Source organism: Microcebus murinus, chromosome 3 (assembly GCF_040939455.1).
Source record: "Microcebus murinus isolate Inina chromosome 3, M.murinus_Inina_mat1.0, whole genome shotgun sequence".
Lineage (NCBI taxonomy): Eukaryota > Metazoa > Chordata > Mammalia > Primates > Cheirogaleidae > Microcebus > Microcebus murinus.
This window is the reverse complement of record NC_134106.1, coordinates 61089451-61112342: the sequence shown is the minus strand read 5'-3', so window position 1 is coordinate 61112342 and position 22892 is coordinate 61089451. Positions and strand designations below refer to the sequence as shown.

The window sequence follows — 22892 nt, the reverse complement described above, 5'->3', positions numbered from 1 at the left end:
AAACATAGAATAGCTTGGAGAACAACATTTAGAAAACAAAAGTCAATGTGAAAAGACAGATTAAAATCACTAAGACAGTACAGGATTTACATGGCTTGGATTTGACAGTTTTCTCACTGCATCATCAACGTCAGAAACCTGTTCCTTCAGCTATCTCCGTTGCTCTGGGTTTAAAGAAATACCTTTTCTTTCTGGTCATTTCACTTTCTGGATCCAACCAGTATTCTCTAATGTCAATTAGAACTTTCCCTTTAAAGCCCCGAACACTTCACTCCCACATTTTCCCAGTCTGAGACACGCTGCCCCGTCTGCTGCTGCTGCCCTGTTTGGAAGATGACAGAGCTCCTGAAGTCTCACCAGTCTTCTGCTTCTTCACAGGCTTCTCTGGAGCAACTTGCTTCTTCCTCCTTAACTTTCTGTCGACTTCACTGTCAGAGTCGCTGCCTGAAGAGCTTGAAGAAACAAATTCCTTGGGTTTAGGCGTGGCTTGGCTCCTGCAGTCCTACACCCTCCTGCTTCCTCTGGAGACTCGGTCTCAGATAATCTTAGAGGTCAGTGACTTGGACCCAGCAGTGAGAACATTTAGGCTGTTGACTCCAGACTTCCCTGCAGCTTTCTTCAGCTCAGGAGTAATTTGCTTGGTTTGAGGGATATTTTATTCTGAACATGGTAAAATGTTGGTAACATTAAGATTTGCTTTTATGTAATAGTGTACTGGCTAAGATAGAATTAATTTGTTTTTCATTTTTGTTTTTGCTTCTTGTGCACATGTATCTGCTTGGGCACGCACGTGGGCACCTGGGTATGTGCAGGAAAAGCCTGCCAGCCTGAGCCTTCTGAACCTCCTCTGATTTTTGCTTTTGTATTTTTTTATTATGGCAAAGTATACGTAATGTACCATTAATCATTTTCAAGTGTACGGTTCAGTGGTATTAATTATACTCACAATGTTGTGGAACTGTGACCACAATCTACTTCCAGAACTTTTCATCATCCCAAACATAAACTGTCCCCATTTAGGCAATCACCCCTCAAGTTTCTCTCCTCCCCTGGCCCCTAGTTACCTCCGTTCTACTTTCTGTCTCCACGAACTTGCCTCATGTGAGTGAAACCATACAGTATGGGTCCTGTTGAGTCTGGCTTATTTCATTCAGTGTAATGTTTCTGGGATTCATGCATGTTGTAGTGTGCATCAGAATCTCATTTCTCTGAAGGCTGAGGAATGTATGGTTGTCCCACCCCTTTTTATCCATTAATGTGTTGGTGGACACTGGGGTTCTACCTTTTGACAAGAGTTAATTTATTTATTTGTTTTGTTGTTGTTGTTGTTATTGTTTGTTTGTTTTGAGACAGAGTCTCACTTTGTTGCCCAGGCTAGAGTGAGTGCCGTGGCGTCAGCCTAGCTCACAGCAACCTCAAACTCCTGGGCTCAAGTGATCCTGCTGCCTCAGCCTCCCAAGGAGCTGGGACTACAGGCATGCACCACCATGCCGAGGCTAATTTTTTCTCTATATATTAGTTGGCCAATTAATTTCTTTCTATTTATAGTAGAGACGGGGTCTCGCTCTTGCTCAGGCTGGTTTCCAACTCCTGAGCTTGAGCAATCGGCCCTCCTCGGCCTCCCAGAGAGCTAGGATTACAGGCCTGAGCCACTGCGCCCGGCCTATTTGTTTTTTTTTTTTGAGACGGTGTCTGGCTCTATGGCCCGGGCTAGAGTGATGTGGCATCAGCATAGCTCACAGCAACCTCAAACTCCTGGGCTCAAGCAATCCTGTTTCTTCAGCCTCCTGAGTAGCTGGGACTACAGGCATGCGCTAGCATGCCTGGCTAATTTTTTCTATATATATTTCGAGTTGTTCAGATAATTTCTTTCTATTTTTACTAGAGATGGGATCTCACTCTTGCTCAGGCTGGTCTTGAAATCCTGACCTCTAGCAATCCTCCTGCCTTGGCCTCCCAGAGTGCTAGGTTTGCAGGCATGAGCCACTGTGCCTGGCCTGAGTTAATTTATTTTTAAAACTATCCAGGAAGGTTGGGCACAGTGGCTCATGCCTGTTATTCTAGCACTCTGGGAGGCCGAGGTGGGAGGATGGTTTGAGCTCAGGAATTCAAGACCAGCCTGAGCAAGAGGGAGACCCTGTCTCTACTAAAAAAATAGAAAGAAATGAGCTGGACAACTAAAAAAAATAAAAAAATAAAAATAAAAAATATATATATATATATATATAAAATTAGCTGAACGTAGTGGCATATAGCTGTAGTCCCAACTACTCAGGAGGCTGAGGCAGGAGGATTGCTTGAGCCTGGGAGCCTGAGCTTGCTGTAATCTAGGCTGACATCATGGCATTCTAGCCTGGACAACAGAGTGAGACTCTGTCTTAAAAAAAAAAAGTATCCAGGAATAAGATAACATTGAAGCCAAAGTGTGGAGATAGTGAATTTTCAACTGGAGCGTCACCCTGGTGAAGTGCTCTTGAGTTACTTTTTGCATGTATCACCCTCAGAACATCCATGTGAAAGGGTTCAGACTGGTGTATTGGGGACAACTTAATTTAAATTTTGCTGACATGGGTGTTGTTATAAGAAGTTTATTTAAGAAAGAACCATGCAGGAAATACAGACTGGTGTCCAGGTGGCAGCCTGGGGTTTAGAACTCACAGCTGACTGGACAAATGGTGAGGGAGGGTCTGTTCTGTGCACTGGAGGAAATGCATCAGGGTGCCTGGGGCCCAGTCACCTAATGCTCCGGGCAGAGAAGGACCACAGGGGGAGAGAGAAGAACTGAGTGCTCCTCTGTGCAGCCATGGGTCCCCTCTGGGCCAGTCTTCACCCAGCGGGATGTGACCCAGGGGAGAGTGGCAGTTGTTGCTTGAAGCACTGGCCCAACGAGGTGGAGAAGCACCCCCGGGAACAAGTGGAAGCCCCCATGGCTGTAGATCCAGGAAGCAGGAGGACAGAGCCTGCTGGTGGGGTGCTGGGACCCAGCCCCCATCCTCAGAGAAGCCTGGGACCAGGGGAGGGAGGCTAGGCAGGAAGGTTGGCACCCTTGGAGCTCACAGCATGGGGCACATGAGAGTTAACCAGCTCTATGAACAAATTTTAGTGACCCCTCTATGTTTTTAAATAACTACTGAGGAAGTGTCTTCTGCCTCCCACCTCCCCATCAGAACACACACACTTATCCATTCGAAACCACAGACTCGGAATCAAGATGGTGGACGAGAAATACCGCCAGACAGAGTGCCTCTGCAGAAAAGGCAGATTCTAGCAGAAATTAGAAGAAAGAAGCAAGAAGACGAGGCTACATCGAACGAGGGTCAGAAGGACGGGTACCTGAGACTCCATGGGAGGAGGTTGTGGAGGAGAACTGGAAGCTGAGACTGCTGGATCAGCCCAGAGACCAGAGGGAAAGGTAGGTGAATAAGCCAACTTTCCCCTCCCCTGCATCTCGGACTGCTGGTGGGCTCCCCAGCGGGTGGAGAGACCTGCAGACACCAGCCCAGAGACAGCCCAGCCAGTGAGCGGTAAGCCAGTAGCAGATGGGGCACCAGGCTCCCAAATCCCTCGGGGCACCTCCATGTGCACAGACCCGAGCTGCACAGCAGGCGCCATATTGCCTCCTCCTCCCCTCCCCCGACCCTATCTGTGGCTGCCCAGAGGGACAATACAGCCACCAGCTGGAGGCACCTCCAGGGAAAGGGACATTCCCTTTTGGGGCCCTACAGCTGACTAAAGGGAACTCAAACTATGAGCTCCCTACCCGCCTGCCCTCCCAGGTGCTGCTGGCATGGTGATCCCAGGAGAATGGGGCAGACCCTGAGGCTGAGAGACACAGACCCAGCTTGGGCCCCGGTGGGTGAATTGGGACCGGAACTCCTCTCCCTGGTGGGGATACAGTTTGAACTCTGGGACCCAGAGGTGAGACCTGGAGACCAGATCCCGTGCACCGAGGTCTCACATTGCCCAGGGCACAGAAGGGATATGCGAACATCCTACTGAGGTCTATGTACCTTCAGGGGCAGATCAGTGTCTTAGAGGGCAACCCTCCCCCAAAAGGAGGCCGTATGCCCAGCCCAGGTCGCGTTCCTGCGCAGGGAACCTCCCAGCCGGCATCACAATCCGGGGAAGGCCCGGTGGCATGTGGTCTGGGCTGCTGTCAGAGGCCCAGGAGTAGCTGAGGAGTTGGGGAGGGTGGAAAGAAGCAAGGCCCCCTCCAGACTGCGGGTCTCAGACAGCCCCACCCCCACACTCAGATATTCTGATTGAGCGGGGCCATTCCAGCCCCTCCCTGACAACTTTTCCTGGAAGCAGAGAACGGAACTCTGACCCCTGCTAATGGCATTGGTGGTGCCTGAGGGCAGGCTTACCCAACCCGCTGCGCCCAGACTCTCACCTAGTCCAGCCCTCACTGAGGGGGAGAAAAGGACACACCTGGAAGTCCCAGGACCCCACCGACCACCTGAGGCACTAGAGTGCCTCTCTACAGGAACAAGAGCTGATAACAGGACACAAAAACAACAGCGTAGCCTGTTCCTCCAAGCAAGCGCCACCTACTGACAGGGAGGGCATCCTGCACACCCTTTTCACGGCACCTACTGACTCATTATACAGGGAGTGGTCAAATCTCACCCACAGACACCACCTACTGGCTCAGAAACTAAACAAGGCATGTGAATACCCACATGAAAACCTAAAGGAAAGAAACAACAACTGATTGACATGGGAAGAAATCAGTGAAGGAACTCAGGAAATATGAAGAACAAAATGGAAAACACACCCCCAAAGAGGAGCACCAGCCCCCTAGAAACGGACACCAACCAAAATCAGGCAACCAAAATGACAGAAGAGGAATTTTGTATGTGAATCATAAGAACACCTACCGACCTGCAAGAACAATTCAATAACCAACACAAAGAAACCACAAAAAGCCTCCAGGACCTGGAACAAAAGTTCACTAAAGAAATCGACACAATGAAGAAAAGTTTAACTGAACTCCTGGAAATGAAGAATCAGTTCAGGGAACTACAAAATACAGTGGAAAGTCTCAAGAACAGAGTAGATCAAACAGAAGAAAGAATCTCAGAGATTGAAGATAACACCCTCCAATTAAATAAATCAGTCACAGAGATAGAGCAGAGAAATAAGAGAAAAGAGCAAAGCCTACAAGAGATGTGGGATTATGTGAAGAAACCTAATGTGAGTGTCATAGGGTTACCAGAAGGGAAAGATGAAAACACTCAAGGGTTGGACAAGCTATTTGAAGATATAATAGAGGAAAATTTCCCAGGCCTTGCCCAAAATCTCGATATACAAGTTCAAGAAGCCCAGAGGACCCCTGGGAGATTTAATGCAAACAGGAAGACGTCACAACATGCAGTCATCAGACTGACCAAAATATCAACTAAAGAGGCCTTTCTAAGAACTGTAAGACGAAAGAAGCAAGTAACATACAAGGGAAAGCCAATTCGAATAACACCAGACTTCTCTACTGAAACCTTACAAGCAAGGAGAGACTGGGGCTCCATTCTCACTCTTCTGAAACAAAACAATGCCCAGCCTAGAATCTTATTCCCTGCAAAACTAAGCTTCATATATGAAGGAGAAATAAAGACATTCTCAGACAAGCAAAGGCTCAGAGAATTCACCAAGACAAGACCAGCCCTATAAGAAGTACTCAAAACAGTGTTACACACGGAACACCATAATAAAAACTCATGAATATAAAAACAACCAAAACCCAAAGATTAAAGGCCAGATATTACAATTGCTCAAGAGAGAAATCAAAGCAACAATATCCAACCCAACAGAATGAACAGTAATCTACCTTACCTATCAGTTCTCTCAATAAATGTGAATGGTTTAAACTCTCCACTCAAGAGACTTAGGCTGGCTGAATGGATAAGAAATGGACAGGCCAAGTATATGCTGTCTTCAGGAAACATATCTAACCTGAAAGGATGCATATAGACTAAAAGTAAAAGGTGGAGATCAGTATTCCAAGCAAGTGGAAGCCAAAAGAAGGCTGGCATGGCAGTTCTAATTTCAGACGATGTAGTTTTTAAACCAACAAAAGTAGTGAAAGACAAAGAGGATCATTATATAATGGTGAAGGGCACAGTTCAACAAGAAGAGATAACAATTTTAAATATATATGCACCCAACTTAGGTGTACCCAGATTCATAAAGCAAACCTTACTGGATCTAAGCAAATTGATTAATAGCAACTCCATAATCACCAGAGATTTCAACACTCCACTGACGGCACAAGACAGATCCTCCAAACAGAAAATTAATAAAGAAATAATGGACTTCAACAAAACTCTAGAACAATTGGGTCTGACTGACATTTACAGGACATTCTACCCAAAATCCACTGAATACACGTTCTTCTCATCAGCTCATGGGACATTCTCTAAGACTGACCATATCCTACGACACAAAGTAAACCTCAAGAAAATTAAAAAAATAGAAATCATACCATGTACCTTCTCAGATCATAGTGGAATAAAAATAGAAATCAACCCTAACAGAAACTCACATTTCTACACAAAAACGTGGAAATTAAACAACCTCCTACTAAATGATTACTTCATAAATGAAGAAATCAAGATGGAAATAAAAAAATTCTGTGAACAAAATGACAATGGAGAGAAAAGTTATCAGATCCTCTGGGACACAGCTAAAGCAGTTCTGAGAGGAAAGTTTATCTCCATAAATGCCCATAACCAAAATTCAAAAAAATCACAAATAGACAATCTAATGAAATGACTCAAAGAGCTGGAAAAAGAAGAACAGACCAACCCCAAACCCAGCAGAACAAGTGAAATCAACAAGACCAAATCAGAACTAAATGAAATTGAAAACAGGGAAGCTATTCAGGAGATTAATAAAACAAAAGTTGTTCTTTGAAAACCTAATCAAAACGGACACGCCTTTGGCTAAGCTAATGAAAAGCAGAAAAGAGAAATCTCTAATAAGCTCTATCAGGAACAAAAAAGGAGATATCACAACTGATCCCAAAGAGATACAAGATACAATTTATGAATACTACAAAAATCTTTATGCACACAAACTAGAAAATGTGGAGGAAATGGACAAATTTCTAGAAACACACAGCCTCCTTAGGCTCAACCAGGAAGAAATAGATTTCCTGAACAGACCAATCTCAAGAGCTGAAATAGAAACAGCAATTAAAAATCTCCCTAAGAGGAAAAGTCCCGGTCCAGATGGTTTCACACCCGAATTTTACCACACTTACAAAGAAGAACTAGTACCTATCTTGCAGAAACTATTCCACAACATCGAGAAGAACAGAAACCTCCCTGACACCTTTTATGAAGCAAATATTACTCTGATACCCAAACCAGGAAAGGATGCAACAAAAAAAGAAAACTACAGACCAATATCCCTAATGAATATAGATGCAAAAATTTTCAACAAAATCTTAGATAACCGAATCCAGATGCTTATCAAAAAAATAATCCATCACGACCAAGTGGGCTTCATCCCAGGGATGCAGGGATGGTTCAACATACATAAATCTATAAATGCAATTCACCACATAAACAGAAGCAAAAACAAAGACCACACAATTCTTTCAATAGATGCAGAAAAAGCTTTTGACAAAATTCAACACCCCTTCATGATACAAACACTTAATAAAATAGGCATAGAAGGGACATGTCTAAAAATGATACAAGCCATATATGACAGACCCATACCCAACATCATACTGAATGGGGAAAAATTGAAAGCATTCTCACTTAGAACTGGAACCAGACAAGGCTGCCCACTATCTCCACTTCTATTCAACATAGTGCTGGAAGTCCTGGCTACAGCAATCAGACAGGAAAGTGGAATTAAAGGTATCCAAATAGGGGCAGAAGAGATCAAATTTTCACTGTTTGCTGATGATATGATATTATATTTAGAAAACCCCAAAGATCCAACCAAGAAACTCCTGGAACGGATAAATCAATTTAGTAAAGTATCAGGATACAAAATCAATACACAGAAATCAGAGGCATTCATATATGCCAACAACAATCTAATTGAGAACCAAATCAAAGACTTAATTCCCTTCACAATAGCAACAAAGAAATTAAAGTACCTAGGAATATACTTAACCAAGGAGGTAAAAGACCTCTACAGGGAGAACTATGAAACACTGAGGAAGGAAATAGCAGAGGATGTAAACAGATGGAAATCCATACCATGCTCGTGGATCGGCAGACTCAACATCATTAAAATGTCTATACTACCCAAACTGATCTACAGATTCAATGCAATACCTATTAAAATCTCATCAGCATTCTTCACAGACATAGAAAAAATAATTTTACGCTTAGTATGGAACCAAAGAAGACCCCGAATATCAAGAGCAATTCTAGGCAACAAAAACAAAATGGGAGGTATTAATATGCCAGATATCAAACTATACTACAAAGCTGTAGTAATTAAAACAATCTGGTATTGGCACAAAAATAGGAATATTGACCAGTGGAACAGATCTGAGAATCCTGATATAAAACCATCCTCATATAACCATCTAATCTTTGACAAAGCAGATAAAAACATACCCTGGGGAAAAGAATCCCTTTTCAATAAATGGTGCTGGAAAAACTGGACAGTAACTTGTAGAAGGCTAAAGCAGGACCCACACCTTTCACCTCTCACAAAATCAACTCACGCTGGATAACAGACTTAAACCTAAGGTATGAAACTATTAGAATTCTAAAGGAAAATGTTGGAAACACTCTCCTAGACATTGGCCTAGGCAAAGAGTTTATGAAGAAGTCCCCAAATACAATCACAGCAGCAACAAAAATAAATAAATGGGACATGATCAAACTACAAAGCTTCTGCACAGCCAAAGAAACAGTAATGAAAGTAAACAGACAACCTACAGAATGGGAGAAAATTTTTGCATCCTATGCATCTGATAAGGGGCTGATAACTAGAATATACTTAGAACTCATGAAAATCAGCAAGAAAAAATCAAATAACCCTATTAAAAAGTGGGCAAAGGACTTGAACAGAAACTTTTCTAAAGAAGACAGAAAAATGGCCAACAACATATGAAAAAAATGCTCAATATCTCTAATCACCAGGGAAATGCAAATCAAAACCACAATGAGATATGTCTTAACTCCAGTGAGAATGGCCTTTATCAAAAAGTCCCCAAACAATAAATGCTGGCGTGGATGCGGAGAGAAAGGAACACTCCTACACTGCTGGTTGGACTGCAAACTAGTTCAACCTCTGTGGAAAGCAATATGGAGATACCTTAAAGCGATACAAGTGAATCTACCATTTGATCCAGCAATCCCATTACTGGGCATCTACCCAAAAGATCCAATGACACGCTACAAAAAAGACACCTGCACTTGAATGTTTATAGCAGCACAATTGATAACTGCAAGGCTGTGGAAACAGCCCAAGTGCCCATCAATCCAAGAATGGATTAATAAAATGTGGTATATGTATACCATGGAGTACTATTCAGCTCTAAGAAACAATGGTAATATAGCACATCTTATATTTTCCTGGATAGAGCTGGAACCCATACTACTAAGTGAAGTATCCCAAGAATGGAAAAACAAGCACCACATATACTCACCAGCAAACTGGTATTAACTGAGCAGCACCTAAGTGGACACATAGGTACTATAGTAATAGGGTATTGGGCAGGTGGGAGGGGGGAGGGAGGCGTGTATATATATACATAAGGAGTGAGATGTGCACCATCTGGGGGATGGTAATGCTGGAAACTCAGACTTGTGGGGGGGGAAGGGCATTTATTGAAACCTTAAAATCTGTACCCCCATAATATGCCGAAAAAAAAAAAACAAAAACCACAGATGCTTAGTGTACTCTTCCAGGAAAAGAAATGTCTCACGAAAGACATGTATATGGCAAAAAGTAAAAATTTCAAAACATAGGTCAGGCATGGTGGCTCATGCCTATAATCCTAGCACTCTGGGAGGCTGAGGCAGGAGGATCGTTTGAGCTCAGGAGTATAAGATCAGCCTGAGCAAGAGCAAGATCCCATCTCTACTAAAAAAAAAAATAGAAAGAAATTAGTCGGACAACTAAAAAAAAAATATATATATATATATATATTACTTTGGCATGGTGGTGCATGCCTGTAGTTCCAGCTACTCAGGAGGCTGAGGCAGGAGGATCGCTTCAGCCCAGGAGTTTGAGGTTGCTATGAGCTAGGCTGACCCCACGGCACTCTAGCCCAGGCAACAGAGTGAAATTCTGTCTCAAAAAAAAAAAATTCAAACAAGGAAAGGTGTCGAGCAGTCCCTAGGCGAGCCCTCATTTCCACAGGCTGTGATCCTGGGGCACCTTCCTACCAACAGAGGTACACCTGGCTTCAGATCTTGCCTTCTTGCCCCTGCCAAGTGGTGGAGCCAATGGGCCAAGAGGGCGGGAGCCAGGCTGGGTTGACCCTTGGACCTGGCTAAGGTTTCTGGCCTTTGGATTTGGCCAGGAGGAAGTGGGTCGAGGGCCTACAGAGATTGGAGGATTCCAGGGAGAAAGAGAGCAAGCAGGCCAGAGTACTTATTCTGGTCTGTCCCCAGATATCTTTTCTGCTCAGGACCTCCTCTCTGCTCAGCTCCTTGGTCAGGTTCCTATACCCCTCCTTCCCACTCAGGCCTGTGGGTTCCTGGACCATCTTTGCCTTCCCCTCTACACACACCTTCATCATCTGCCCTTCTGTTAACTCTACCTACACAATCTGCTGGAATTATCCTAATTGGACTGTTGGACCCTGATACCCTCTCCCTTAGAGGATTTGTTTAAAAGGTTACAGAACATTTCTTCTCTATAGACCTGGAAGCATTATCCTACCATTTCTGAACATCTTACTGAGGATGACCTGTCTGTCTACTTTCTTTCCTGTTTCCTTTTTTTTTTTGGACAGAGTCTCACTCTGTTGCCCAGGCTAGAGTGCCATGGGCATCAGCCAAGCTCACAGCAACCTCGAACTTCTTGGCTCAAGTGATCCTACTGCCTCAGCCTCCCAGGTAGCTGAGACTACAGGCATGCGCCACCATGCCCGGCTAATTTTGTTTATATAGATATATTTTTTAGTTGTTCAACTAATTTCTTTCTAATTTTTTAATAGAGAGAGGGTCTCGCTCTTGCTCGGGCTGGTCTTGAACTCCAGTTCAAACGATCTTCCAGCCTCGGCCTCCCAGAGTGTTAGGATTACTGGCATGAGTCACACTGCCCAGCCTATTTTCTTTCCTGTTGAAGCGATTTGTTGCTATTTTGTTTTACTCATCTCTTTTAAATTATGAGTCCTCACTGGAATCCAGGATAATGATCTGAGGTTGGGCTACTGGAGTCTTGATGAGAAGTCAGGGGAATGATGTCTTTCCAGGAGCGCAAGGTAAGGGAGCCTGAGTTGATGTTTCCCTTCTTCCTGTGAACTCCCAGGATGCCACTTGATTATCTACCTTCCAACTCACTGGCCCTTTCCAGCCTGGGGTGGTCCAGTAGGGGAGTGATCTTCACAGATGCAAGCATGGGATGTCATTGGCATGCTCCCCTCAAACCCCACAACTCTCAGAGGAACAGTGATTCCAAAAATATATTGCTCATTACTTATATAATCCGTTTCCTAAGGGCAATAGAAAAACAAATAAAATAGTTTATCAGGGTACTTGTAGCTGTTAATGCCTCGTTAATTGTTAAGCATTCATTGTTAAAAAGTAAGAAATAACGGCAATAAAATATATATATATATATATATATATATATATATATATATATATATATATATATAAAAGAAATAGCAGCAATACAAGTGCTTAATGAGAAGTGCAAGACCCTGAAAGGGGGGAGGCATCAGGTACAAGATTCCTCTGGAGGGGAGTGGTCAGAAGTCTTGATGGAGTGGGTAGCACTAAAGTGGGTCTTGAAGAAAGAACAGGGCCTCAGTCACATATTGGAATTTGGCCAAGTACGGCCTGACCACTGGCGACAGGATGGGTGTGGTGGGGCTTGGTGGGTGGATCTTACCTCCCACCAGACAGAGCTGGTTCTCCTTGCACGTGGGGCTTTTAGCTACTCCATCACTGGCCAGACACCTGTGGGCCAGCATACTGTACTAAAAAGCAAGAATGCGTAGGCTTTGGGCCTAGAGCTACCTAGCTTTGAGTTTCCCCCTCCCACCTGGGGCCTTGGGTAGGACACCTCAGCTTTCTGGGTCTGGGTCTCCCGTTTATCAAAGTGGGACATTAATACCGACCTTAGGTCTTGTACAGTATAGGAAAATATCTTTCTAACGGTGCCAGTATCTAATAATTTCTTGTTACAAAACATCCATTTCTTCTTCCTTTATGCACCTGGTAGTGCTGAGGCAGGCAGAAGACACGGGAGATGCCTGGTCTCCCCTCCACAGTGGACACACGCCGGTGTGTGCCAACTGCCTGACCTCAACAGAGCTGTGGAGCTGTGGAGCTCAGCAGGAGCTGACTAGAGGCCATAACGTCCAAGCAGAGGGCCTCGCCCCCACTCTCTTGCTAGACAGTCAGTGGTTATAGGAAGCGGGAGATGACGTTGTTGCCCAGGCAGTAGAGCTGTGGGGGTGGTGAGGGCACAAGGAAGTCTCCGCAGGGGACGCACGTCTGGAGCCTAGGTGTACCCCAGCCAGGCTGAGAGCCCAGGCCCAGGGACAGGTGCTTTGTAGGGGCCAGACTTGTGGCTCCGGCTAGGGGTGGTCACTGGAACTGGAGCCTTGTCCTTTCTTCCTCAAAGAGGCCAGGGCAGGGGCACCTGCCAGGTAGGAGAGAGGAGGGACATGCTTTGGGGACCCCCACAGGGCAGGCTGGGGCCGAGCGGGTAGGGCCTTCGCCCTGCCTCTCAACGGGCCCCCCGTGGCTGCCCTCAGGGCCAAGCGAACAATAGTTTATAGTGAGCCGGGCGGCCAAACATATATATTTAACCAGCTGTGGGAGGAGTCGAGAATATTGATGTGAAGAGAAACAGGAGCCTGCACAATGGAGCCATCTGGCCTTTCATGGGGTCCCTGTTCAGAAATGGCCGCCCTGTCTGTCAAAAAGGGGAGACAGACACCAAACCCTCTCTGCGCATGTTCCCTAGGCTGTTGGCATCAGGTCATCGTTGGTGGCCTTTTATCAGCAAAGAATGCTGGTCTGGCCCTCAGGGAACAAGGCTGATGGTCGTCAGCAAGGGAGGGGTAAAGTGATGGGCTTGGGACCTCCCCGTCATGGCTGGGAACTCAGTTTTAAGGTTTCTCTGGGGTCCCCCTTGGCCAAGAAGGGGTGGGTTCAGGAAGCCCGGAGCTGAGGATTTTATTTTTAGTTGACACTGCAAAGCAACATCACCCTGCGTGGCAGGGCAGTCCTCAGGCCTCCTCTCTTGGGACCCCAATCCCTGGACCCCTTCCTTGGTGGCAGGACTAGCCTGCCCAGGCTTTCTGCAGTGACTAGACTGGAGGTGGGAGGGGGTGTCATGCCGGCGCACACTCCCGAGGAGTGTCAGCAGTGGAAGTGACGGAAACTCAGGAAGACCGAGAAGTTCAGTCACTGCTGAACTGGGTGCCTGGAGGAGGCGCAAGGCCTGGGCCGGGGACCTAGACGTGCTCCGCACTGCCTGAGCCCGCAGAGCCCGTCCTCTGACGGTGGACAAACAGATTACAAACAAAATCTCCTCCCAACCCAGAGAGCCTCTCTGCAGAGGTGGAAGAGAAAGAAAACACTTCTGTCATTGAAGATGTATTAAAGCAGAGTGTGATGCACACCACAGGCAATCCGCTAAGAGACTGCAAAGACAGGAAGAAACTCCACCTGTCGGCCCCGCCCGGGGAGGCAACCCCTTCTGAGACCCATTCCATACTGTCCCTGTTCCCAAGATGAGCTGCAACCAGTACTCGGGTGAGGGGGCTCCACGGCACCGTTGGCCACACCCAGTTTATCCTAGATTCATCTTACATCCCCCTGGCCATCTGTGTTCGCTAATTAGCTTGATGCACAGAAAAAATAAACTCCTCTCTTGATGACAGCAGGTCAATTTACAACCCGGAGAGGAAGCGACACGAGATGGGGGCGCTATCTCCCTTGATGATTAGGTTTCCAAACGAGGGGCCCCCAGGTCTTCGAGGAAGACCGTCCTGGGTTGTAAAACTGGCAAGAGGTTTATTGAGCTGTCACAAAAGTTTGCAGGTTGTCTACATCTCAAAGTGGCACAGGAAGAATTTACAATGACACATTTTCTAAAGAAAATGCTCTAAGAAAAGGGACAGAGGGCCTCTCTTGCCCTCTTCAGGTCTCCCTGTGTTGCCAGGCTGGATGTGAACTCCTGGCCTCAAGGGATCCTCCCACCTCAGCCTCCCGAGGAGCTGGGACTAGAGGCAGGAGTCACTGCACCTGGCTGTTCCTCTCTTTTAACACAAAGTATTAGGGTTCCTAGTTTTCATTTTCTTTGCTGTTTCTGAGAGCAGTGTCCTGTCACTTCTCAGCATAGCACCAGTAATTCCCAGCCTAACACAGAATCTGTGCAGTGAAAAGATGGTGTTTTCCTTATTCCCCCAAAATAAAAAAGACAGAACGAAAGAAGGAAAGACAAGGCGTAAGATGTGCAACATTTGGGGGATGGACATGCTTGAAGCTCCTACTCGAGGGGGGAAGGGGGCATGGGCAATATAAGTAACCTTAACACTTGTACCCCCATAATACACTAAAATAAAAAAATAAAATAAAAATAACGTAATGAAAACATAAAAAAAGAAAGAAGGAAGGAAGGAAGGAAGGAAGGAAGGAAGGAAGGAAGGAAGGAAGGAAGGAAGGAAGGAAGGAAGGAAGGAAGGAAGGAAGGAAAAGAAGAAAGAAAGAAAGACCACCTGGCTTAGTATTTTGTATAAATCTGCATGTTCCTTTCAAGAAAATCTTAACTCTAAGGAATTGGAATGAGATTTAGTGGAGACAGCTCGGGACGCTGGGTTGTTCGTTTGCTCTCTTTCCTTGGAAAGGCTTCACTGGTAAGCACTGGCTGTCACAAAGCAGACCTGAATATAACAGCTTTTACGTACAGGCTAGAGACACACAACTTTAGTTATGCACTTGGGGCATTATTTGTAGCAAAAGCCCAAATCCAGCCCAGCTTCCAAGGAGGCTCTAGGACTTATCCATTTCTTTAATACTTGAGAATTTAACTAGAGCTAGAAGACTTTTCAGAAATGATCTCCTTTGAACAGGTGCCAGGCCTCCAACCCACGGCAGGCACTTGGCCGAGTTTTGTTCACTGAATTAATGAATCTTTCAGGTCTCATGAAGAAAACCCAGGCTTCTATCAGGAGAGTCATAAAAATGCAGGAGTGACACTAAACATTGGGAGAGACCAGAAGCCTGGAGGAAACCGAGGCAGCTGTGCTTTGGGGAAGCCACGGCAACCAGCGCGCTCACAGGGAGAGAGAGCCCAGGGACAGACAAGCCCCTCGCCCTGCACTTGACTCTCAGCTTTCTGGCTGGTTAGTACTAGTCGCACTCACCTTGGGAACACACAAGTGCACTTTGGAGCCCTCTGTGCACCCCCTTTGCTTCCTAGGTCAACTTTAGCTAAACATTGAAATGTTCATAGGAAACATTGAAATGAACTGAGAACAATTTAACAAAGATCCGCAGACTCACCACCAGAGCTGATGTTGTCATAGTTAGACTTTACCTTGGAGGTCCCCTCAGATGCCAGAGATCTGGATCCCAGCAGGCTGCACCACGGCCCTGCATCCCAGCTGCCAGCTCGCAGCTGCTGGCTTGTGACAAGGACGGCTGCGGGATGGCACCTGCAGGGCGAGTCTCCATCTTTCGGCATCTGCTCTCCAGTGTCCTCGTGGAAGCCCTTGCCACCAACGTGGCTGTCATCTCTGACCCCTTCCTTGTCCTCATCCCTGTGTGAATCATTCTAACTCCTGCCATTTCTGCCCCTAATGCACCTCCCTTGGTCCCTGTGTCACCATCTTGACTGCCTGACTCTGGTCGATCCCCTGCTGTCTCCTGGGCCTCTGCTGGCCCACAGGCTCCTTTGTGAACCCTGAATAAGGCACCGGCTCGAGTAACGCAGCCTGCTGGAAGCCCAGTTTGGTTGGCAAATAATGCCTTTGAGCAAATAGGAAAAAGATGCCCTGTCCTTAGGCCAGACTCAGCTCCGTGCCACGCTCATGGCTTGGCAAGCTGAGGAAGGCTGGAATTAGTGCCCACGAGCTCCTCTTGGCCAGGTACCATGGTGCAGAGGGCACCCTGCACACCTGCACTAGGGACCTTTGTGCCAGCTGGATGCTGCACGAGCCTCCCGGGGTACCTGCTTCCAGCCCCGCGTCCTCAAATCCACTGTCCATGTGCAGCCAGAGTGATGCGTGTGCCCGTGAGCGTGTGCACGTGCGCGCACACACACAGCAAGTGCCCACAGCCTCCCCTTGCTCTTGGAATAGAGTCCAAACTACGTCACCAGGACGAGATACCAGCCCCCCTCTCCCACTCTCTCCAGCCACGGCCCACCTGTCATGAAGGCTTTCCCTGCGTCCCACCTCAGGGTCTTCAGGCTTCTGTTCCCTCAGCCTGACACGCTGCCCTCACCCTGCCTTGCTCAGGCTCCCTCTGCTTCTGGCCCTCCCTTGGGAGCAGCCAGTGCCTCTCCCTCCCCCCACCCTCGTCGTGGTCATCACGGCCGTGAGAGGCATCCTCTTGTGTCCCAGACACCGAAAGCTCCTGAGCAGCTCCCAAGCGTGAGACCCCACGTCCGCCGGCTTCCCTGCTCACCCCAAGTGCCCGCACGGCCTGGCCCAGGACAGTCATTAACTGAATATTACACAGAAAGGCCTGCTTACACTTGTGACCCTGCCTTCAGCAAGCCCTGAGTACATTCATTCTTACCTGCTTGGCGACTTTAGTGCTTGTGGGGAGAGGCGCGAGTTAATTTTTGGAAGGGAAGCCTCCCTTTGATAGCTCACAACGTCTATATTTTTCAGGTTTGTTTGGCTTTTGCCTGTTTTACTGCTACCTGGACAGTGGGAAATGTTCAACCACTCTTCTGGCACAGGCTCTGCCCAACAAGCAGAACACACACCAGGTGCACACCGTGCTGTGCCTGTCTGCTGTGTCGGCCTTGCTCCCAGCTGAACCTGACATCCAGAACGTCGTGTGTGCATCACACACAACTGTGGAGTGAGTGAATGAATGAATGGATGATGAATAAAGTTGGAAAGGGGTGAGGTAAGTGCAAAAACTGCCAACCATTGATTTTTTTCATGGACCAGGTGGAAACAGCCTAGCTGTGAGGGACCTTGTTGCTGAGTCAGGGGACTTGGCCTCTGGCCGGCGATGACCGAGCAGAGGGTGCATGGCACTAGCAGCTGTGTGCAGGGGACTAGGGTGGGTCGCAGACAGCACCAGGTGTGCCGAGTGGGAGATGCTCCAGACCTGAAGTGCCACAGCAAGAGAGGTCTAGGGCATCAGGGAGGGAGCACCCGGTGCTGTTCCCTGCGTACCCGCTCCAGCCACATTTCCCAGTGACCACAAAGGGGAATGCACACTGCGCTCCCTGGTGAGTCAGCCCAGCTCTTTGACCCTGAGGTTGATGATTATCAGACCCCCAGGAGCCAGCCAATGAGGGCACTGAGCATCCATGCCTGTCCCCAGAGGTGCAGCAGTCCCTGGACAGTCTCTCCTTGGTGCCATCAGAGGTTGAGGGCTCAGGCTGCGCTGGACACTCAAAGCTCCTGCGGTGCCAGGTGAGGGACGGGTGGAAGGACAGAACTCTGAGTTGGACTTTCCTCGAGATCTTGAGGCTGGGCCATTCTTGGTATTTGCCTCTTATGGCATCTCAGCAACGTAAAACTATGCAGTCAAGGGGGAAAGAGCCCTTGCTGAAACTTGTGCTTGTGAGGACAGGATTTCTGCAATGCATGGTTTCTGGGGAGAGAAGAAAGCGCTGGGGACATTAGCCTGGCTGCTGCAGGTGTCATCCCAATATACCAAGAAGCTGAGAGAGCCAAAAAAGGGTAAAGAGGGTAGAAAGGAAGTTACTTTATATACCACAGATTTATAGAAGTTATTACATCCTTAGAACAGCCCCACAAAGCAGGTTTTATTTTACCCTGTTCTACAGATGAAGAAACATAGGCTCAGAGAGGTTACGGGAGCTGCCCAAGGTCACACAGCTATAAAGCGAGGGAACCAGGATTTAAATGCTGGTCTTTTGGACTGTCCCTTCTCGCAGTGGAGGTGGCCTGCTCCTCGTGAGCAAAATCAGAAAGACACATCTGGAGCAGGGTCTCCCCGTCCCTGCGAGACTGTGAGGCATGGGGCACTCACGTGGCTTTCTGTCTCTTCTCCAGGGCTGCCAGGAAGGTGTGCGGGGACTCCTCACTGTCTCTGTTGGACCTTAACATTCAAGACGCAGGGGTCTCCCCATGGCCCCTTATCTCATCCGAAAATACCAGGAGAGCGACCACAAGTGGGTCGTGGATTTGCTTTCCCGGGGAATAACCGAGCACATTCCCGCCACTTTCCGCCACGTGCTGAAGCTGCCCCGGACTCTCGTGCTCTTACTTGGGGGGCCCCTCGCCCTACTCCTGGTCTCTGGCTCCTGGCTCCTGGCTCTCACATTCAGCCTCGGCCTCCTCCCCGTCCTGTGGTTCCTTGCTGCACGTCCCTGGAGGCAGTACGTGGACGTGATGTTGCGCACAGACATGGCTGACATCACCAAATCCTACTTGAGTGAGCCTGGCTCCTGCTTCTGGGTGGCTGAGTCTGAGAAGAAGGTGGTGGGCACAGTGGGAGCTCTGCCTGTTGATCACCTCACTTTGCAGGAGAAGCGGTTGCAGCTGTTTCACCTCAGTGTGTCCTCTGAGCACCGTGGTCAGGGGATAGCAAAAGCCCTGGTCAGGACTGTCCTCCAGTTTGCCCGGGACCAGGGCTACGGTGAGGTTGTCCTTGATACCACCACAATGCAGGTGTCAGCTCTGGGCCTCTACCAGGGCATGGGCTTCCGCAATACAGGCCAGTCCTTTCACAGCATAGATTTCAGGCTAGTGGCTGTTCATACAATTCATTTCATCTACCACCTCCTTTATGCTCAGGGGGGTGGCCCGTGATCTCCTTCCTTGTGCATCAGTCGGGAGGGGATCCTCCATGCTGCAGTAATTAGCAGAGCTGCCTTTCAGTGCTGACACAATAAAAGCTTATTGGCTGTTCACATCAGAGCCCCAGTGTCTGGTGGGGTGGTGGCGTATGGGGTAATGGTCCATTCAGTTTTTGTGGGTCATGTCTATTTCGTTTTGTAGTGTCATGATGATGTTGCATAAGAAAATACCACAAAACAATAACAAGCAACTATTTAGCACATGAGCCTACAGGTCAGCAGTTTTGGCTGGGCTTGGCTGGGCAGCACCTCTGGTCTCAGGTGGCTGAGCCAACCCCACTGTCAAAGGCCATGCGGTTGGCTAAAGTGACAGGGTGATGGAGCTCTCATATCCCACAGCTGAGCTCAGGCATGGTTTTCAGGTAATTGCAGAGAAGGAAAAACTGAAGCAGAAATGAGGAAATGTACTTTGAAGCAGCTGTCGCATCTGCTGACACCCTGGGGTCAGGGGAAGAGGTGGATCTGCCTCTGCAGTGAGAGTAGCAGCAAAGTCACGTGGCAAAGGGGTGGGAGGTGGTTATGGGGAAGAATCGGGGACAATGACATAGTCTATCTGTTCTAGGTCGAAGGTCTCTGAGAGAGAAGAAGGTGGCTGGGGATAGAAGGTGGAATTCAACATGAGATCAACCTGGACCCAGCCTTGGGTTCCCAGCAGGACTGAAGTTAGGCTGGGCATTGGGTCTTCCGATGTGTTCGGGAAGAGGGCATGGGATTGTGCATTTCCCAGATCTGTCACACTTGGGTCCTAGCCTCTGTCCCCAAAAGCTGAGAGACTCCAGATTTTCATAGGTACCGGGGGTCTGACCACACCAGGCCTTAGGCTCATATCCAGTGGCAAGTTGGTACTTGGGCCTGTGGTCATGTTGGGGCACCAAGCCCCTTTCCCAGCTAGTTCATCACCAACATGGTGCCCCTGTGAGTGGTCCAGAGCCTCTCACTGGGTTCTCCCAAATAAGAGGTCAAGTCCTTGGCCTGTTACTGAAAGCTCAGCACCTGGCCACCAGGCCGAATCAGAAGAAGAAGGACAAGTGGTTGAAGAGAAGGAAAGAGATGTTTATTCCTTTCCTAGTTAAGGAGTAAAAAGGCAGACTATGATCCTCAAATCCTGTTTTCCTCCCCCATATTCGAAAATACAGAGTTTTTAAGGGGGCTTCTCAGGTTCACGGTATTGATGTCAACTACAGTTAATAGTTCTGGTCCTTTCATCTCCAGAGTCTGTTTGGAGCCCCCACCAGTCTGGAGCCAGGCCAGAGTGGCCTGGGTTATCTCGGGACTGCCTGCAGCTCCTCCATATCTCCTGCAATGCAAAGGACAAAGAAAACCCTCCCCTGGTCCAGCTGCTGGTCTCGGGCAGGGAAGCCAGTTTTAGGGAGAAACAGAATTAACACTCTAGAACAGGGGTCCTCAAACTTTTTAAACAGGGGGCCAGTTCACTGTCCCTCAGACCGTTGGAGAGCTGAACTATAGATTTAAAAAAACTATGAACAAATTCCTATGCACAGTGCACATATCTTACTTTGAAGTAAAAAAATAAATGGGCAAAAACACCCGCATGTGGCCCTTGGGCCGTAGTTTGAGGACGCCTGCTCTAAAGAGTGATAGGGTTTTACAAAGAAAACCCTCCCCTGGCCCAGCTGCTGGTCTCAGGCAGGGAAGCCAGTTTTAGGGAGAGACAGAATTAACACTCTAAAGAGTGAGAGGGTTTTACAAAGAAAGCAATCCCCTGGCTGGCCAAGCCAAGCCAAGCCAAGCCTCTTGCCTGCGGCAGGTAAGGTAGGGAAGTCACTTTTAGTGAGAGACTGGAAACATATTTCCCCCCACCTTTTTCAGGCCATTCCCTCTGTTACAGGGTGTTTCAGGAAGTCCAGGCGCCCTTCCATCCAGGGTCATGTGACACACAGGCGGTATTTGGGGTCCTCTCCAGCCCTGGCAGTGTTCCCTGCTTGCAGCTGACTTCTGAAGGGTCAGACAGGCCACACCAAACATACTCCTGCCAACTGGCTTTGCAGGCAGGTTTCACCTAAATGGAGACACTTATCCATGAGCTCGGCATAGTTCCAAGCATTCGTGTTGCTGCCTAGGACCACAGGCCTCCAGTCTGTCCTCCTACCCCTCTGTGCTGGTCTCTTTTCCCCCTGGCCTCGTGGGCCACCGCACTCCTCTCTGCCAGGCCATCGGCCTCGTCAGGGCCGCCTCCCTTGTGCTTCTCTGAAAACCCAACTATGGAATCCCTTGTCAAACTGCCCCCACCACCGATGTTTTAAACTGAGCTGCTGTTACCTCCGGAGATGTGGTTCCTGCTTATTATTGATTGGTGGGGCCCTGGGGCCCAGCCTTTCCGAGGCAGGAAGAGGGTGCCAGGCTCCCCCGCTGCTCTGCCCAGCTCTCCTTGCCCCGCAAGGCCTGTGCCCTCGGGAGGAGTTTCCAGGTGAGCAGTGGACCTGGGCCAGGGACCAAGGAGGCCCACAGTGGTTCCTGTGCTTTGAAAGATTTAGTCTATGACAATGAAATTTCTTCACTGATCCCACACAGGCGTGGTCAAGCCCTCCTGGGACCTACGCCCAGAGGTGGCTGAGAGACCCGGTTAGGGGCAAGGAGGTAAGCATTGTCCTAAGAGGTGATGAGGGGTTCCTGGGCCCTATGGAAGGACATGAAAAGGGGCCCAACCCTCATCGGTGGATGGCTACACGGAGGGACAGGGCTTCTCCTTCCAGAAATTCAGAGCCATGGTGGAGCTTGGCCCAGCCCCACACAGCCCCTTCTAGTTCTTGCAACAACTGAAGCTCTTTTCGCTTGAGGCCTTCGAACTGCTGTTCCCTTCACTGGAACATTCTTCTCCCCTCTCCCCAGCTCCTTGTTTGTTCAGGAGCTGACTAACTTTGAACTGACAGCAAGGAATTCTCTTGCTTTTATTCTGACAGTTATTGTAACTTAGGCCTTTGCTACTCAAAGTGTGGTCCCCAGACCGGCGGCAGGAGCATTGCCTGAAACTTGCTAAAAAGAAGTGTGGATGCAAAGCCTACTATGCCCACAAGAGCAATATTAGCATGATAGTATCAATGCTGGACGGCTTCCTTCTGCATGCAACTCTGAGGCCCCGTCCATGAGGCGAGAGGTCGGGAGCGCCCTCTGCTGGTGGCCGCTCCCCACTGCCCGGTCATCCTGGGGACATGCTGGGCGCTGACAGCCAGGGAGAGAGGGGGGCTGGCGCCCTCCCCACACCACACTCACTGGCAGCGGGGCTGTGGGCACTGCTGTCCTGCAGGATTCAGACACAGCTGCGGAACTGACTATGTCTGGCTGTGAATCTGGGGGGAGGGTATCATAGGGTCAGGAGACTGGGCTGGGGTACCGGGAGGTCAAGCAGGACCTTCAGACCGAGACACTCCATATGACAGGGAAGACGTTCTGCCATGAAATCTGAGACCAAAATGAGGAAATTCTAAAGGAATTTATCAACAACAGCTTTGGGGTTGCCAGGGTTCGAGGGGCAGAGATGTGAGGAGGGATGGGTCAGTGAGTACAGGTTTCCTTCTGTGGTGATGAAAATGTCTGGGGACTTGATACCGGCGGTGCTTGCACAAGACTGTGGATGTGCCCAATGGCACTGAGTTGTACATTTCACAATGGTTAATTTTATGGTATGTAAATTTCATCTAAATAAATTAGGAGAAAAGAGGAGTTTGGTGGCTCCAAGAACTCACAAGGTCAGAGAGAGC

The 22892-nt window shown here is 48.3% G+C and overlaps 1 protein-coding gene and 1 pseudogene across 2 annotated transcripts; one reads left to right on the top strand and one right to left on the bottom strand.

Moving 5' to 3' along the window:
• LOC105884565 (activated RNA polymerase II transcriptional coactivator p15 pseudogene) lies at positions 1 to 15836 on the bottom strand (annotated as a pseudogene).
• Positions 15837 to 17100: 1264 nt separating this feature from the next.
• Positions 17101 to 19227, top strand: LOC142869967 (N-acetyltransferase 8B-like). Of its 2 annotated transcripts, none has more exons than XM_076000475.1 (2): positions 17101 to 17243; positions 18368 to 19227. In XM_076000475.1, the coding sequence occupies exon 2, from the start codon at positions 18443 to 18445 to the stop codon at positions 19124 to 19126; it is 684 nt and encodes a 227-aa protein (XP_075856590.1). In that variant the 5' UTR covers positions 17101 to 17243; positions 18368 to 18442; the 3' UTR covers positions 19127 to 19227. The 2 variants fall into 2 exon arrangements, with proteins under 2 accessions (XP_075856590.1, XP_075856589.1); XM_076000474.1 differs by lacking the exon at positions 17101 to 17243 and adding an exon at positions 17654 to 17761.
• The last annotated feature ends 3665 nt before the right edge of the window (positions 19228 to 22892 follow it).